This window comes from Podarcis cretensis (genome assembly GCF_951804945.1).
Source record: "Podarcis cretensis genome assembly, chromosome: 14".
In the NCBI taxonomy this organism is placed as follows: domain Eukaryota; kingdom Metazoa; phylum Chordata; class Lepidosauria; order Squamata; family Lacertidae; genus Podarcis; species Podarcis cretensis.
The window spans coordinates 49,016,491-49,033,650 of record NC_137183.1 but is presented as its reverse complement, the minus strand read 5'-3'; the positions used below and the strand labels follow the sequence as shown (position 1 = coordinate 49,033,650).

General features: G+C 49.4%; 2 protein-coding genes across 3 annotated transcripts in view; one reads left to right on the top strand and one right to left on the bottom strand.

Annotated features, from left to right (window-relative positions):
- SLC5A10 (solute carrier family 5 member 10) overlaps window positions 1–17,160 on the top strand; it is a 102,877-nt gene that overhangs the window by 19,228 nt on the left and 66,489 nt on the right. The window contains exons 6-8 of the mRNA XM_079953817.1: window positions 6,852–6,957; window positions 7,578–7,658; window positions 12,500–12,705. Of these exons, the coding sequence (XP_079809943.1) occupies window positions 6,852–6,957; window positions 7,578–7,658; window positions 12,500–12,705 (393 nt within the window). The remainder of the gene's footprint in view (window positions 1–6,851; window positions 6,958–7,577; window positions 7,659–12,499; window positions 12,706–17,160) is intronic.
- FAM83G (family with sequence similarity 83 member G) overlaps window positions 12,690–17,160 on the bottom strand; it is a 44,672-nt gene continuing 40,201 nt past the window's right edge. The window contains exon 6 of one of the 2 annotated variants that reach the window (XM_079953755.1): window positions 12,690–13,227. In XM_079953755.1, coding sequence (XP_079809881.1) covers window positions 12,829–13,227 — 399 coding nt within the window. In that variant the 3' untranslated portion in view covers window positions 12,690–12,828. The remainder of the gene's footprint in view (window positions 13,228–17,160) is intronic. The other variant, XM_079953756.1, reaches the window with a different exon arrangement.

The window sequence follows — 17,160 nt, the reverse complement described above, 5'->3', positions numbered from 1 at the left end:
AACCTCCAGCTGCCCTTGTCCAAAGCAACCCAGGCTGGAAGCAATTTTTTAAAAAGCCCTACTTGTAGCACATTTCAGGTGTTCCATTTTTTAATCTACTTCATCCTGGCAAACATCCTGCAGGCTAATGTGTTATCCTCATATTGCAAATGGAAAGCTGAATATAAGAAGAGCAGGATCAGGCCAGTGGCTCATCTAGGCCAGCCTCCTGTTCTCAAAGTGGCCAAGCAGAAGCCTGCAGGCAAGATCCGAGCACAGGAGCCCTCTCCCCTCCGGCAGTTTCCAACAACTGGTATTCAGAAGCATTTCTGCCTCTGACTGTGGAAGCAGGGCAGAGCCATTGTGTCCCTAAAGAACCAGGTGTGCAGCCTGGGAGTCATTTTGGACTCACAGCTGTCCATGGAGGCACAGGGCAATTCTGTGTCCGGGGCAGCTGTTTATCAGCTCCATCTGGTACGCAGGCTGAGACCCTACCTGCCTGTGGACTGTCTTGCCAGAGTGGTGCATGCTCTGGTTATCTCCCACTTGGACTACTGCAATGCGCTCTACCTTTGAAGGTGACCCGGAAACTACAACTAATCCAGAATGCGGCAGCTAGACTGGTGACTGGGAGTGGCCGCCGAGACCATATAACACCGGTCCTGAAAGACCTACACTGGCTCCCAGTACATTTCTGAGTGCAATTCTGAGTGTTGGTGCTGACCTTGAAAGCTCTAAACGGTCTCAGCCCTATATACCTGAAGGAGCATCTCTACCCCCATCACTCAGCCCGGACACTGAGGTCCAGCTTCAAGGGCCTTCTGGCGGTTCCCTCACTGTGAGAAGTGAGGTTAGAGGGAACCAGGCAGAGGGCCTTCTTGGTGGTGGCACCTGCCCTGTGGAACACCATCCCGTCAGATGTCAAGGAAATAAAAACCTATCTGACTTTCAGAAGACATCTGAAGGAACCCTGTATAGGGAAGCTTTTAATGTTTGATGTTTTCTTACATTTTCATATCTGTTGGAATGGCTGAGGCAACCCAGCCAGATAGACAGCATATAATTAATAAAATTATTATTAGTAGCAGTATCTAAGCTGCGGGCCATCACTGCCTCCTGGGGCAATGAGTTTCATAGTTTATGCGACTCAGAGAGAAGCTTGTGGGCTAACAGATTGAGGTTGAATCCTGACAAGACAGAAGTACTGTTTTTGGGCGACAGGAGGCGGGCAGGTGTGGAGGATTCCCTGGTCCTGAATGGGGTAACTGTGCCCCTGAAGGACCAGGTGCGCAGCCTGGGAGTCATTTTGGACTCACAGCTGTCCATGGAGGCACAGGTCAAATCTGTATCCAGGGCAGCTGTTTACCAGCTCCATCTGGTACGTAGGCTGAGACCCTATCTGCCTGCAGACTGTCTCGCCAGAGTGGTGCATGCTCTGGTTATCTCCTGCTTGGACTACTGCAATGCGCTCTATGTGGGGCTACCTTTGAAGGTGACCCAGAAACTACAACTAATCCAGAATGCGGCAGCTAGACTGGTGACTGGGAGCAGCCGCCGAGACCATATAACACCGGTCTTGAAAGACCTACATTGGCTCCCAGTACGTTTCCGAGCACAATTCAAAGTGTTGGTGCTGACCTTTAAAGCCCTAAACGGCCTCGGTCCAGTATATCTGAAGGAGCGTCTCCACCCCCATCATTCTGCCCGGACACTGAGGTCCAGCTCTGAGGGCCTTCTGGCGGTTCCCTTACTGTGAGAGGCCAAGTTACAGGGAACCAGGCAGAGGGCCTTCTTGGTAGTGGCGCCTGCCCTGTGGAACGCCCTCCCATCAGATGTCAAAGCGATAAACAACTACCTGACATTCAGAAGACATCTGAAGGCAGCCCTGTTCAGGGAAGTTTTTAATATGTGACATTTTAGTGTATTTTTCATCTTTGTTGGAAGCTGCCCAGAGTGGCTGGGGAAACCCAGCCAGATGGGCGGGGTACAAATAATAAATTATTATTATTATTATTATTATTATTATTATTATTATTATTACTACTACTACATAGTGAGCTTACGGTTGTGTAGGACTGGTTGTGGACATACAGTTTATTATATTTTTCTGGGAGCCTTTTGGGGGGTTCTGCATGCTAACCACGTTGCTAGCCCTCATGAGGAACCTCCAGTTTCTGAAAGGTCTCTCAGCAGTGAACTAAGATACTAAGGTCCAGTTGACCTGAGCGTGGGGAGGCTCCTGTGCCCTCCAGGCTTGTGAGATCCCTCCCAATTTAACCATCTCTTTTTGCCACACGTGTCTGCTCGGCCTCGTGGCCCACCCCTTCTCTGAGGACAGCTGGGGAGTCAACAGAAGCGCTCTCTCATTTTTGTAGCCAGAGTGTGCAGCTGGCTTTGGAGCCAAGCATGAAGAAGCGACTTGGCAGGTGATTCAAAGGCGGGGCAGGTGCCAAGAGAACAAATCTGTTCAAGTTGAAAGAGTGAAAATGCCGGGCAGCCCCACCTGCCGCCTTCCGCGTTGCTGCCTCCGTCGCTCTGCCTGGAGGGAACAGGAGGCCAGCAATTTTTTATTTTATTTTTGCTGAGCTGGCAAAACAACAACAACAGAGAAAGGAATTAGAATCAGCCTTTCTCAACCTGTGGGTCTCCAGATGTTGTTGGACTACAACTCCCATCACCCCTAGCTAGCAAGGCCAGAGCTCAGGGATGATGGGAGTTGTAGTCCAACAACATCTGGGGACCCACAGGTTGAGAACCTCTGAATTAGATGAAAGCAATCGCCCTTCCCCCCCTTGCCTGTGTGATTTCGGAGGAGGGAGGTTTTAGGGATTGAGAAAAAGCTCATGAAAATTCAGTGCAATGAGGCTGAAGGAAGCTTATCTGTAGCCATCTGGCTAAATGAAGACCACCTGCTTTGCTGGCTGATGCCAGAGGCTGGCATGATCAGGCATCTGCTGAGAGGGTGCAGCCTAGCAGGGCAGTGGCATAGTGCAGTTGGGGGGGGGGGCTACATGGATGCAAAATTGTTAGAGGTGCAAAATTTCAACATCCAGTGCTGCCTCAACACAGCTGCATGCTTCCGTCTTTGGGCTCTGTTGAAAACGGCTTCTCCAGGTGAGCCAGGAAGCGACCTCTCCAGACAATGGAACAACTCTTCTTTCTTTGTCTCTGCGGCTGTGATCTCCTGGGGGCTGTAAATACCATTAGGCAGTTGAATTCACATGGGTACTCCATCCATTTCCCTCCCACCGGGCACTGGCAACCCATGCTATGCCACTCTAGCAGGGTCCCAACTACTGAAACCCCCTGGACCTGCTGCAGTGATGACAGTGCCTGTGAAGACTCATATGCCCAGGGCTCCAATGTGGAGCCATTGTTCTAGTTAAGCTGGTTTGACCCCCAAGCCAAGGAGATAAATAACCTTTAGAAGACATCTAATGGAAGGCCTGTATAGGGGAGTCCCCCTCCCAATGCTATATGTTTTATTATGTTTTTATATATGTTGGAAGCCTCACAGAGTGGCTGGGGCAACCTAGTCAATCTAGTCAGATGGGCAGGGTACAAATAATAAAATTATCATCATCATCATCATCATCATCATTGTGGAATAGGACATGCCTATTTTCACCAGAGAAATGTTGGAGGGTATAGGTCTTCCATACTGGAAGGATAGGTCTATACACACACACAAATACTCCAATTGTACAATGGGCAGAAGACATGACTCAGCCGGCAGCTTCTGAGAAGGTGGTCTTTGCAACCAGCAACAAGTTCTGGGTAACCCCCGTTATCTTCTTCAACGGGGTTTGTTCCATCACATCCTTACAACATCTGTGCTACTGACTCCAAACTTTGGGATTGCTGAGATATATATAGCAACAGAGATCAATCAATTTGCCTCAATTCCATGTGACTCAAATTGGGTCTACTACACCCAAAATGTTTAAGCAATGTGGGCTGAAGTCTCTTCTGAGGTCCCTCTGGGTGGCTTCCCACATATATCAAAACACATTAAAGATTGAAAACCTTCCCTATACAGGGCTGCCTTCAGACGTCTTCTGAAGGTTGTATAGTTATCTCCTTGGCTCAGGGGTAGCATAAATCCATACCCTCCAATATTTATTTGATGAAAATAAGGACATTCTAAGGAAAAGGGGGACATTCCTGGATCAAGTCAGAAACCAGAATGGCTTCTGTAAATCCGGGACTGTCCCTGGAAAATAGGGACACCTGCAGGGTCTGATGTAAGATGTTTAGTTACCATGAGTGCCATTAGCAGCTAGTTATATTGCCCCTCTTTCAAGACCCAAAGAATTCATCCTCTGTGGTGCAATGGGTCGGTGCATCTGGCTTTTAACCAGAAGGTTGGTGGTTCGAACCCACCCAGGGATGGCTGTTCCCTCATTGCAAGGCATTGGACTCAATGACTCTCGGAGTCTATGATTCTGTGAGTTCAACAGAACATGAACACCAAAAGACTGCAGCTTTGAGACACGACCAAATCATCCAGAACTTCTGGTCCTAACCACAGCGGCTAACAGCTTTTAACACAGCTTCTCTGCCTCCTCTGTGAATACGTCCAGTCCTCTTTCACAGCTGTTGAAGACACCACACCTTGTGGCTGTGAGTTCCGCAAGTTAATTTGCTGCTGGGTGAAGAAGACTTTCCTCACATCTGCCATGAATCCACAGTTCCCCCGTTTCGTAGGGTGGCCCCTACTTCTAGGGATATCGGCTGAAGGGGGTTTGCAAAGGGGCCTATCACAAGACCTGATGGTTCTGTCCCACAGCAATTGTTGGCAGTCAGTATCGCCCGTACCCTTCTGTGTTTGGAATCCAAAGCTCTGAAACTCCCCCTGGGTTGGGAGACAGAAAGGAATCTCATTTGGTGAGCCGGTTGGTTTCTCAATGGTTTTCTTTGTGCCTACCTGCCGTTGGGCGTGCCTCTCCTCCCTGCCAAGCCAGATAATGAAACTGTGATGTCGAAAATCTCGCCTGGAATTTCTTGCTGCCTCAAAACTGCCCCTTAAGTCTTGTTGACAAGCAGGCCTGTGTAAGAGTATCAGCCACTGAGTACTTGGTCTCAGTCATATCTCCCCACCCTGGACTCCAACTCCCATCGGACCCAGCCAGCTTCCGCTCACCAAGCTTTCCTCCAAAACAAGTTTCTGGTTCTCATTGTTCAGGCGGAAACATGTTTTTCCTTTTCCAAATGTGTTGTTGAGATGCTCCAGCTCCAGATTTTTTTAAAAAATAAACTTTATTTATTATTGCATTTATACACCATCTTTCCTAAGAGGAGCTGAAGACAGTTTGCTTTTCTCCTCCCAATTTTATCACCACAACAACTCTGTAAGGTAGGCCAGGTGGAGAGGAGAGGGTGTTGCTCTTCCACCCAGGTCCTTTCTTTTTATATACATTTTTATTGATTTTTTAAACATATCAGTTCCAACAGTCATACAACATATCTTCTCATCTTATGCAATGTTTTAGACTTCCGTCAACGCCTCAATGATTTTCCATTCTTTATCACTTATTCTGCATTTCTTAATTTCTATATTACATTTCGTTGTCCTTAACTAATAATTCTTTTCATAGTCTTCCTTGTAATATTTCAAATAATCCACCTTACAAAACTTCTTCCAGTCCTACTAGCGTAATCTGTTCTTCACAATCACTTTTCAAATAGTTCATATATTTACTCCTCTCTTCTAAGAATCTCTGGTCCCTAAGGTTTCAAATCCTTCCTGTTAATTTAGCTAATTCTGCATAATCCATCAACTTCATCCTCCATTCTTCTTTCGTTGCCCGGGTCGTTTCTTGAGGGTTTCACACAAACATCTGGTTGGTCAGATTTTGGACCAGATGGGAAATTGGCCTGATTTAGCAGGCATTTCTTATGTGTCGGAATGTGATGAGTCCCCTATCAGGTCACATAACAGGCTGGAAGTTAACACATGCAAATCCTTCATTCCACCCCAGTGATGGGAATCTGTGGAATTTCTAGCCATCTTCTGGCTTTAAGACCTGGTCTCTGCTTGTGCTACAAACGCAGGGCTAAGACTGCTGATCCCCCCTCAGGAAGGTGCCCTGCAGAATCTGACCAAAAATTACAGTCAAGTTTTGTGTTTTCCACAGTGGGGCAACCAGATGTCCCTATTGGGAAGCTCTAGGCTGCGAGCAACACCATGACAGGAAGAATTCAATAGGGCGGACCTTTCCACCTTAATGCCTGGAAAGGATTCACCTGTGGATTTCTACCTGATGTCCAGATGTTAAAAGGCACAAGAGCCTTGGTCTGCAGAAAAAGTGGCAACTTAGGCCTATTGCTTCCCGTGCTCATAACCCAATATTGAAGGACAGCTGGAAATCTATCAGACGAAGCAGCTTCCTTCACTGTAGGCTGATGGTACCGAAATAGCTATTAAAACAAATAATTCAGGTGTTAGTTTAAAACATGGGTAGGCAAACTAAGGCCTGGGGGCTGGATCTGGCCCAATCGCCTTCTAAATCCAGCCTGCGGACGGTCCGGGAATCAGTGTGTTTTTACATGAGCAGAATGTGTCCTTTTATTTAAAATGCATCTCTGGGTTATTTGTGGGGCCTGCCTGGTGTTTTTACATGAGTAGAATGTGTGCTTTTATTTAAAATGCATTTCTATTTGTGGGGCATAGGAATTTGCTCATTCCCCCCCCAAAAAAATATAGTCCGGCCCCCCTAAAGGTCTGAGGGGCAGTGGACTGGCCCCCTGATGAAAAGGTTTGCTGATCCCTGGTTTAAAGCATGGCAAAGCTCTGAAGCGGCTTTTGCCTGTCCTAGCTGAGCATCTCCCTCCCAAAAAAAACCTGATGGTGTCTCTCTTTACCCCTGCAGACTGACCTGTATTCAGGAGCCCTATTTGTTCAAGTGTGTCTAGGCTGGAATCTCTACCTTTCCACTGTCCTCATGCTGGTCGTCACTGCCATTTACACTATTGCAGGTAAGATGCACGGTGGATCCTAATCCTCCAACATTTCTCCCATGAAAATAGGGACGTCCCATTCCTTAATGATGATTCTATTATTTATACGCTGCCCATCTGAATTGGTTGCCCCAGCCACTCTGGGTGGCTTCCAACATATAGGTAAAGGTAAAGGGACCCCTGACCATTAGGTCCAGTCGTGGCCGACTCTGGGGTTGCGGTGCTCATCTAGCTTTATTGGCCGAGGGAGCCGGCGTACAGCTTCCAAATCATGTTGCCAGCATGACTAAGCCACTTCTGGCGAACCAGAGCAGTGCACGGAAACGCTGTTTACCTTCCCGCCAGAGCGGTACCTATTTATCTACTTGCACTTTGACGTGCTTTCGAACTGCTAGGTTGGCAGGAGCTGGGACTGAGCAACGGGAGCTCACCCCGTCACGGGGATTCGAACCGCCGACCTCTGATGGGCAAGCCCTAGGCTCTGTGGTTTAACCCACAGCACCACCCGTGTCCCCCCCCCAAGTTCTGAAGGGCTCCCTCTGTTAGAAACACGGGGAGGAACTGGAAGCACCCCAAATTATGCTGATTGAAACTCAGCTCTGCAATTCAGATCTGCTCTCCCTGTCTACTGTCTGCAGGTGGGCTGGCGGCTGTCATTTATACAGATGCTCTGCAGACTCTCATCATGGTCATTGGAGCCACTATCCTGACAGTAACAGGTAAGGCCTGCCTGTGGGGGCCTGACTCTGCTCCCCCTCCCACCCCCCGCTCAAGGAAAGATCATAGGATCTCTTCTGACTTGCACCAGAGTGGTGCACCAAAATACAGGACATTCCGGGATCCAATCAGAAACCAGTTCTGGGATGTCCCGCTCAAATCAGGATGGTTGAGGGGGTTATACATCTCCCACTTCCTCCATTGCCTGTTTTCTAAATTGTAATCTCTTTGGGGCAAGGACTTGTCTTCTGACTCTTCATATATTTACTAAATAGACAGGGAAAGAGCGAGAGTTTACAGAATGAACACAACTGCAACTTTCCACCACTTTTGGAACATTATAATTTTTATTTTACCTTTTTACATTTGTAAACAATTTCTTTGGAGGCTGTACAATGAGGCAAACTCCTGCAGCAACCGCGTGAACCAGTTGTGTTGGAGTGCGTATCTAGTTAGATTTTTAAAAGAAGTCTTGAGAACAGCAGCACATCTTGAACCTTGGAGGAAGTTTGGCTATTTCCTGTTCCTTATGGGTGCAAAGGACATTGCATTTATATGCCCCTAATGTCCTGATTCCCCAAGGGCAGTTGTTCTTTAGCTTCTCTATTTCCCTTATGGAGTCAGAGTGGTTTAGTGTGTTACTGGGGTAGATCTGAAAATAACGCCAAGATATTTCATACCTTTGGTTTCATGGGTAGGTGAGTCTAAAAAGCCCGGGACAACATTTTTCATGACCCCTCTAGCGCAGAGCTTTCCAACTGTTCATGCTGGTGACGTGCATCATTTCGTGACATGGCAATTCAGTTTTGCTAGCAAACCGGAGGTTAAACTAACCCCTTTCCAGCCCTGATGTGGAGCATTTGTGCAACACACTTACACATTGCAGCCGACACACTGATGTGTCATGACACACAGTTTGGAAAGCTCTGCTATTTGGCTCATTTACCAGAAATAATGTATTTAGCTCAAACTCTGAAAGTGTATACTCGAGTGTATACCTCCGGCTTACTTTGTTCAGAATCGTGTATACAGTTCCAGAGTTTACGCTAAATGCACAATACAACCACAAATAATGTGGTTATAGGTTCACTACCATGATACATCACTGCCCAAGTTAAAAAGGAGGGGAAAGAAAGAAAGAAAAGAGAAGGAGGGCTAAAGTCATATTCCCCTGTGGAGACAGAGTTCCTCTTCTATCTTTCGGGGGGGGGGGGGGGAGAAAGAACCAAAGGGGAAATGGATGACACTGTCCTGTGGGTGCCCTGTAAATAAAAAGGAAATAAAACAGGGAGTTTCCATGCTAAACCCCTAATGAGGAAGAACCAATGGCGACTGGACTGTGGTGCATGGCTTTCTCTCTCCAACCCCCCCCCAAAAGAAAACCTCACGATGTTTAGTATATACTATCTGAATTCAAATCCATGCCACACAAGTAAAGCACACAGCTCCCCCCCCTCCCGCCAAGAATAGTGGGAACTGTAGTTTGCTTGCAGTTTGTGTAAAAAGGTAAAGGGTCCAGTCGTGGCTGACTCATCTCGCTTTACTGGCCGAGGGAGCCGGCGTACAGCTTCCGGGTCATGTGGCCAGCAGGACTAAGCTACTTCTGGCGAACCAGAGCAGCGCACGGAAATGCCGTTTACCTTCCCGCCGGAGTGGTACCTATTTATCTACTTGCACTTGATGTGCTTTTGAACTGCTAGGTTGGCAGGAGCTGGGATCGAGCAATGGGAGCTCACCTCGTCGCGGGGATTCGAACCACCGACCTTCTGATCGGCGAGTCCTAGGCTCTGTGGTTTAACCCACAGCGCCACCCGCGTCCCTTGCAGTTTGTGTAGGCTGCTGGAAATTGTACATTAGTGAGGGATAGACTACAGTTCCTGGAATTCTTGGGGGGCAGAAATCCACGACTGCCAAAGGGGTCTAAACATGCTTGAAACATGTGGTTTGTGGATGTGATCCGAGTGGGTTTGAAGTGCAGAATAAATCAAGAAGGTTCCGAGTAAACCAACGTGCACCGTTGCTTTTGTTTGTAATAATCGTTTCAGTGAAAAGCTTGTGCAGAGAAAACTCTTGTGTCCCAGGTCAGTTAATGGGTGTGGGCGCCATTTTGGCTTTCTGACCTCAGTCATCCCAACGCCTTGAACCGGCCCCCGCAGCCCATTAAATCAGCCGATACTCTGGAGCTTACATCTAAAGCCACCATTGAAGGGGGACGGATCATGTGATAATCCTGCCCACGCCCTGGTTGCCATGACGAGGCTTTGAAAAGAACCCGGCCACTAATACCTGTTGACGCTCAAAACAAAGGCTGGAAATCTTGCCCTTTTTGCAAACTGCTTCAAATCATTAACTTTCCCGAGAGAGCGGCCTTACTCTGCGGTATTTGTGGGCGCTTGTTTTGGTTCGGGACACGATGTCTTTGCAAAAGCGGGCTTTCGTCTGGGGAAGCTGTTGGCTCACCCTGGAAGGGTTGCAAACCCGGGGTGACTCAATCCGCATCACCATTATTGCAACTTTTTTTTTTGGGGGGGGCAATCTGATTCAGCCTTTGCTAACCTCCCTTGATGATCAGGCAACATCCGAAGCAGAATGCAGACTTGGGCAATAGATTCCCTTTGCCCAGGACTGCATAGCCAGACTTGCAGTTGCTCTCCACCGTCTCAGGGACGAGTGGGTCTCTTTCCCATCACCTGCTACCTGTGATCCCTTTAACTGTAAAGGTGTGAATCTCAAAACTTGTACATATGAAGTATACGTTTACCCGCTTGTCTTGTGCCAAGGCCCAAGAGGCTGTAGGACAAGGTGAGATCCGGGCTGGTTACAAGGCAAGGTGGGACAAAATTTAGGCAGGAGACAAGGCAGCTTCAGCCTCTGAAGTTGGCCCAGCAAGGAACAAGTTGCAACCCAGCCCATAATGGAACCAGGTGTAGCCTGAGTCTTCTCACGAACTTGAATTCAACACCCTGCTTGACTTAAAGGGACACAGCCTTTCCCATCCATCTCCTACTGCGGGCACCCCCAAACTCGGCCTTCCAGATGTTTTGGGACTACAACTTCCATCAACCCTAGGTAACAGGACCAGTGGTCAGGGATGATAGGAGTTGTAGTCCCAAAACATCTGGAGGGCCGAGTTTGAGGATGCCTGTCCTACTGTGATGGAGCAGGGAAGGTTCAGGTCTTCCAGGGTCTCCTACAGCAGAGTCCTCTGAGTCAGAACACATCCCGGGGGGGGGGGCGTTTACCCCACAGGTTAAGTGGGTAGCAGCACTGTATGGGGCTGGCCCTATATAGAATCATACGCCCGTCCTCTTTAGGTTCAGAGTCCTCAGCTCCATCACCTGGTTGAAGAGGAATCCGTCTCCTAGTCCCTGACCCTGATCGGCTGTACCTCTCTGCCTGAAATAAACCCAGAAGCACCTGCTTAAATGGTTTAGGAATTGCCTTGCATTGCAATGTGGGCCGCCTGTGCCCAGTGGGCTGTGTGTGTCCCTCAGACACCCCCCAGTGTGGCCTTTAAAGTCCTAAACAGCCTCAGCGCAGTATACCTGAAGGAGCGTCTCCACCCTCATCGTTCAGCTCTGAGGGCCTTCTGGCGGTTCCCTCACTGCGAGAAGTGAGGTTACAGGGAACCAGGCACAGGGCCTTCTCGGTTGTGGCACCTGCCCTATGGAACGCCCTCCCGTCAGATGTCAAGGAAATAAACAACTCTCTGACTTTTAGAAGACATCTGAAGGCAGCCCAGTTTAGGGAAGTTTTTAATGTCTGATGTTTTATCGTGTTTTTAATATTCTGTTGGGAGCTGCCCAGAGTGGCTGGGGAAACCCATCCAGATGGGCAGCGTAGAAATAATAAATTGTTATTATTATTCCTCCCCGACCGTTGGGTGGGCTGACACAGTTGTGATGGGGAGGACGGCACGGGGGGAGACGGCCACCTCTGATGAAGACGAGGGCCAGTGTGCAGAGGGCGTGTGTGTGTGTGTGAATGGCCCCACCCACCATTGACTCTAGCCACACCCACAGGCTTGCAGCCAGAGGCGCCAACTTGAGCAGAAGATTGGGGGGGCCGGTGATACATGCATGACATGTGTGGGATGCCAAGACATGCCAGGGGTGGAGCCGAACATGATGGCAGCGAGGCTCTACTCTGGCACTTAGTCTCCTCCTGCTGCTGCTGCCACACCTGGGGGCTGCTTCCCCTCCCCGACAGCCACTGAAGCGGCGCTGCGCCTGGCTTTGCAATCGGCCTCCTCCACAACTGATCGTTCTCAACATTGGGGGTGAGCTGGCCCCCCATATTTTGTTGGGGGAGGGCGAAGTGATCTGGGCCCCTTAGAGTTGATGCCTATGCACACACACACAAACACACACAGCTCCCTACCTGTACCATGCATGGCCCTCAGGGGCAAAAAGCTTTCCCCTCCATGCCTTATACCAAATCCATCCAGGCTAGAGTGTTGCCTACACTGGCTGGCAGCTAATCCCCAGGGCTTCAGGCCAAGGATATTCCCATAAGTTACCACTAGCTCCGGCCAGTCTAACCGGCAATGGCAGGGACCAAACCTGCAACCTTCTGCATGCAACGCAGCCCCTGCTACACCAAAGGGAGCTAGAGATTTCAGGAAACGCAGCACACCCATCGTGCTTGCGAGTTCTCCTACCAAATCCCCACTCCCAGGTGCTGGAACAGGAAAGCGTGCCGACGTTGCACCAAGGCGTTTTTTTCCTTCTTGCAGTGCTAAAAGTCGCAGTGAGAAGCGAAGGAAGAGGTGAGCCTTTGTTCCCGTTTTGGTATATCTATTTGAAATCATTGCCTCTCCCCACCCCCTCTATCCCCTGCAAAGCTTTCGGCGAGATCGGCGGCTACCAGAACCTGGAAGAAGCTTACTTAAAGGCCGTGCCGTCTAAGATCATCCCCAACACAACCTGCCATGTGCCCAGGCTCGATGCGATGCACCTCTTCCGGGATCCCGTCTCCGGAGACTTGCCCTGGACTGGAATGACCTTTGGGCTCTCGGTCGTGGCCACGTGGTACTGGTGCACAGACCAGGTAAACCCCCCTCTCCCCGCCGGGCGAGCGCACTGTTGCAAAGCAACCCCACTTTCGTGGGGGGTTCCTCCCCGGACCCCGGCAGGGCTCTTTCTCAGCGTCCCAGGGCGACCATCTCCCATCCTACTGCTCTTTGTGGTTGCTGGTTCCTGGCTGCCTGCGCTTGGCATCGGACCAGGGAGACACCTTGTTCTTTAGGTGCTTGGATTCCGACAGTTTGGACAGCGGGATGCCAAAGGGTGTCCTTATTTCTTCCGCCGCCCTCTGGGCTTCTGTGGTGGAGATTGCTCGTGAGGGGCTGCTTCTTCCTTGGGAGAAGCGGCCGGCTTGTGCGTTCTTGGAGGTGCCGAAACCTTTGCTCTGCCAGTACGGCTGGCCGGCTGGGCCTGGGGGTTGCTTTTTGGCCCGGCTTTCGTCCTGCTGGTATTTGCTGTCTCCCAGGGTTTTCTGCTGTGGGGAACCACTTTTGCCTCTTCCCACAGACATTTGCATCCTGGACCCGTAGCAGAGCAGTTGTGGTCCCTGTTTGTGAAGCACGAAAAGGGGAAGAAAGCTGTGAGCAGTCATGTTTTGGGTATTCATTAACACTGCAAATTTATTTTCTGGTACAGTGGTGCCTCGCAAGACGAAAAGAATCCGTTCCGCTATTCTCTTCGTCTAGCGGTTTTTTCGTCTTGCGAAGCAAGCCCATTGACGGCTTAGCGGATTAGCGCTATTAGTGGCTTTTAGCGGCTTATCGGCTTAGCAGATAAGCGGCTTAGAAAAAGGGGGGGGAGAGGAAAAACCCCCTGCAGGAACTCGCAATACATTTTCGTCTTGTGAAGCAAGCCCATAGGAAATTCGTTTTGCGAAGCACCTCCAAAACGGAAAACCCTTTTGTCTAGCGGGTTTTCCGTCTTGCGAGGCATTCATCTTGCGGGGCACCACTGTATTATTTACATCAGGGGCCAGGGAACTTCAGGTTCAGGGGCTAAATGTCCCCCTCCAGGCCTCTCTCTCTGGTCCCCAGGACTCCACCCTAAGCCCCAAACTCTTAACATATTACAAGCACACTAGGATACTCTTTTTTGAGTAGCTGGCAGACCTCTATTCTCCTTGCCTCTTTCCCCTACTCCATGGGGGTGAATAATCATATCTCTCAGGGTTCGGCACAGGCGGCTCTTATTGGTGGGAAGATCAACCTGAGGTGGGGTGGCGCAGAGAACTGCCGAGCGGGCCTGCGCACGCAGCGTCACCCCAGGCGACAGGGGGAGAGGGGGTCATGGACGTGTTGGGGGAGGATCCGGGGTTCGAACACACCGGCAGAGAGATGGAAGCTGAGGAGATCGACGTCGACGAGCCCGTTGAGGACTGGCCGGATCTAACCGGCTGGAGGCACACCACGGGGGAAGAACTGTATCCGGCACTCACCCCCACAACACTGGAGCACCCAGAACCCACGCCAGAAGAGGGGGAGGGGGGAAGGGGGGGCTTCGAGGGGGGGATGGATGTCAGGGGCTCAGGAGCAGAGGCACAGGGAAGAGAGGAGATGGAGAGCGAAGGGGAAGAATCCGAGGGGAGCGTAGGAGAAGAGGACAGTGGACCGAGGGATTCCATGAGCCTCTCCAGCGAATCGGAAGATTCACAGAAGGGGGCGCCAGTGGCCAGGGGTAGGGGGTTCCCAAGGGGAACGCCCCAGGAGCAAGGGGGCAGCAGGGACTCCCAGAGCAGTAGTTGGAAATCAGGACCAGCTTCCCCACCAGAGCAGAGTGGGGGGGAAGAGTCCCAAGGATCGGGGCCAGTGCATTCCCCACCAGGGAGAGAAGATGAGGCAGGGCTGACCACGCCTCCATCAGAAAGTCAGACAACGGAGGGGAGGTCAGATCCGGCCAGTATCCCAGAAGAGGGAAGCAGTGACCAAAGTAGTGTAACGGTTAGGAGAAAGGTCACTGAGTTGGCGCGAGAGGCAAGTTCAAATGTACAGGAGCGCGGGACAGCAGAGAATGAGGATTGGGAACCGGGTCCTAAAGCCCGCCGGAGGGAGGGGGAGGAGCTAAGCGACTCAGCGTCGGAAGAGTCCAGAAAGGGCAATGCCCCAGCGGGCAGGAGGACCCAGAAGAGGAGAGAGCCGTGGAAAAGGTGGAGCAGGGCTATGATCTTAAACTGGTGTCAGAGGGGAGGAGACTCAGACGGGACTTCGCCGATCTAGGGTTTAAGATGTAGGGATGCGCGCTGCGGCTTTGAAATGGAAATTGAACTTCAATAAAGACTTTTGTACATTACGACAGCCTAGCGTTGGTCCTCTGTGAGCTGGGACCTAGAGGCAGCTCTGACAATATCCTACCTTAGATCTTGTAAGGATGGCTCAAATAAAGCGGGTGAAATATGCTGGATATGCTACAAGCCCTGTGTAGTAATAATATTGATAACCACCATAATCCATCACTGTAGTTATTTTATAGCCAGGACTATGGGTGATAACATGTTTAGAATCAGGATATATTGTTCTTAATGCTGGTGGTTTATAAATTTTTGCATATAAATAAAAGGAAATGAAAATAGTTAACCCTGGATGGTTGTCTGTCATGGACGCTTTAACTCAGATTCCTGCATGGCTGGGGGTTGGACTAGCGACCCCCAGGGTTCCTTCCAACGATACAATTCTATTATTCTGTAACCAGGTACTGCCGCACTTTGTCCTGGATCAAGGCGGCTTGCTGGCTGCCAAAACCTTTGAGCCAGAGAAACTTTTCAACATGTTGAAACAACCAGGCAAAATTGCAAATATTTAGACAGCGACACAGACTTATTAGGGTGCCACACCTGATCAGCAAACAGGATCCATGACAGATGACCTGGAGAGGCTGGGATATTGCTAAGAAGCTTTCTTATATTGGGCCTTGTTGACACAGCACAGCAAAGCCTAATTAATGGGTTTCTGCGAATGCAGCGATCTGGGCCATTTTTGCTCTTCCTCACCACGATTCTTGGCTTAGTCCACAGGTGGGGAACCTCAGGCTATTGCACCAAATGCAGCTTTCCAGATTTCTGTATATTGCCCTCTGTTTGGGGACCCTCCCTTGGCCAAACCCTCCTTGAGTACTTTTTGCCTGGCTGGTGTGGGATGTGAAACACATAGCAGTCAAGATTCAGGTCGGTAGCCATGTTAGTCTAACACAGTCAAAATAAATAAAAAAATAAACAAATTGTCCAGCAGCACCTTGGAGACCAGCTAAGTTTGTTCTGGCTATAAGCTTTCGTGTGCATGCATACTTCTCCAAATACATAGCAGTGAAGTATAACATGCCTAGAATGGACATGCTAGGAGATGCTTTGTACCAGCCAGGAGAAAACTTCCTGTTTCCTCCTGAGCTGGGACAAACTTCTTCTGCATGTGACTAGTGTGTGTGTGTGTGTGTGTGTGTGTGTGTGTGTGTGTGGCCTAATCTGGGGAAGAGGAGCACACCATCTTCTTTTGCTCTTCTCTCTTCTCCGGTTTGTTTTTCTCTATGTGTGAGGAGAAGTCACTTGGGTACTAACTCCCTTATGGGATAGTTCCACATATATATATACTTTTGTAACCTAAGTCTGCCTTCAGGGATCTAACTGTGAACTGAATGAATGTGAGCAAACTGCTTTTATATTCACTTTAATAAGATTGTCGTGTTTATTCTTTTCAAGAGGGACAAGAAGGGATCTTACCAGGAATCCTATATTTAGGGGCTAAAACTAGCCTGCAACAAGCAAACCGCTGTGCATTTAAAGGGGAATGTTTAAACTCTGCTGAGATATAGAACTTACTAACGCAGGTTAGGAAGGATATCATTAAACAATATACCCTCTCCTGCCTCCCTGAACATTCCCACAGTTGGAACATGTCCATGAAGTGTAATAACGCCGTCTGCTTGCCTGAATGGAGAGATGCAACATGTGAGAATGTAGAAAGCTTTGACTTTTGCACAACTGGAATGCAACCTACTTTGCAAAGACATGAGTTGCATATGTTGCTCCACCCACTTTTGCAACAGGCCCCTGGAAATTTCCCCATGAGGGAATGTGGCCCAGTATAAGGCTCCGCAGCCCTGGCTTAGCATTATGTCTGAACTGAATACTATCGTTTGTTTCTTTCCAACAAACCATAGTCTGTAAAGCCAATCAAACCTTGGCAAGAGAGTGCAGCTTCTCTGAAGTGAGACAAATGTACTTTCTCCAAATATGCACATTTCTGTGTGTGCAGTTTTTCCATTTACATTTTTAAAAGTAATTTCCCCTGATATGATGCATTTTAGCATGCTAATTTCACCAACATTTGCATTTCAGTGTACACTTTCTTGTATGTATGTATTTGTGTACATTTCTAGTTGGAGTACTGCATAAAAAGGTAAAGGTACCCCTGACCGTGAGGTCTAGTCGCAGACGACTCTGGGGTTGTGCCCTCATCTCGCTCTATAGGCCGAGGGAGCCAGCGTTTGTCCA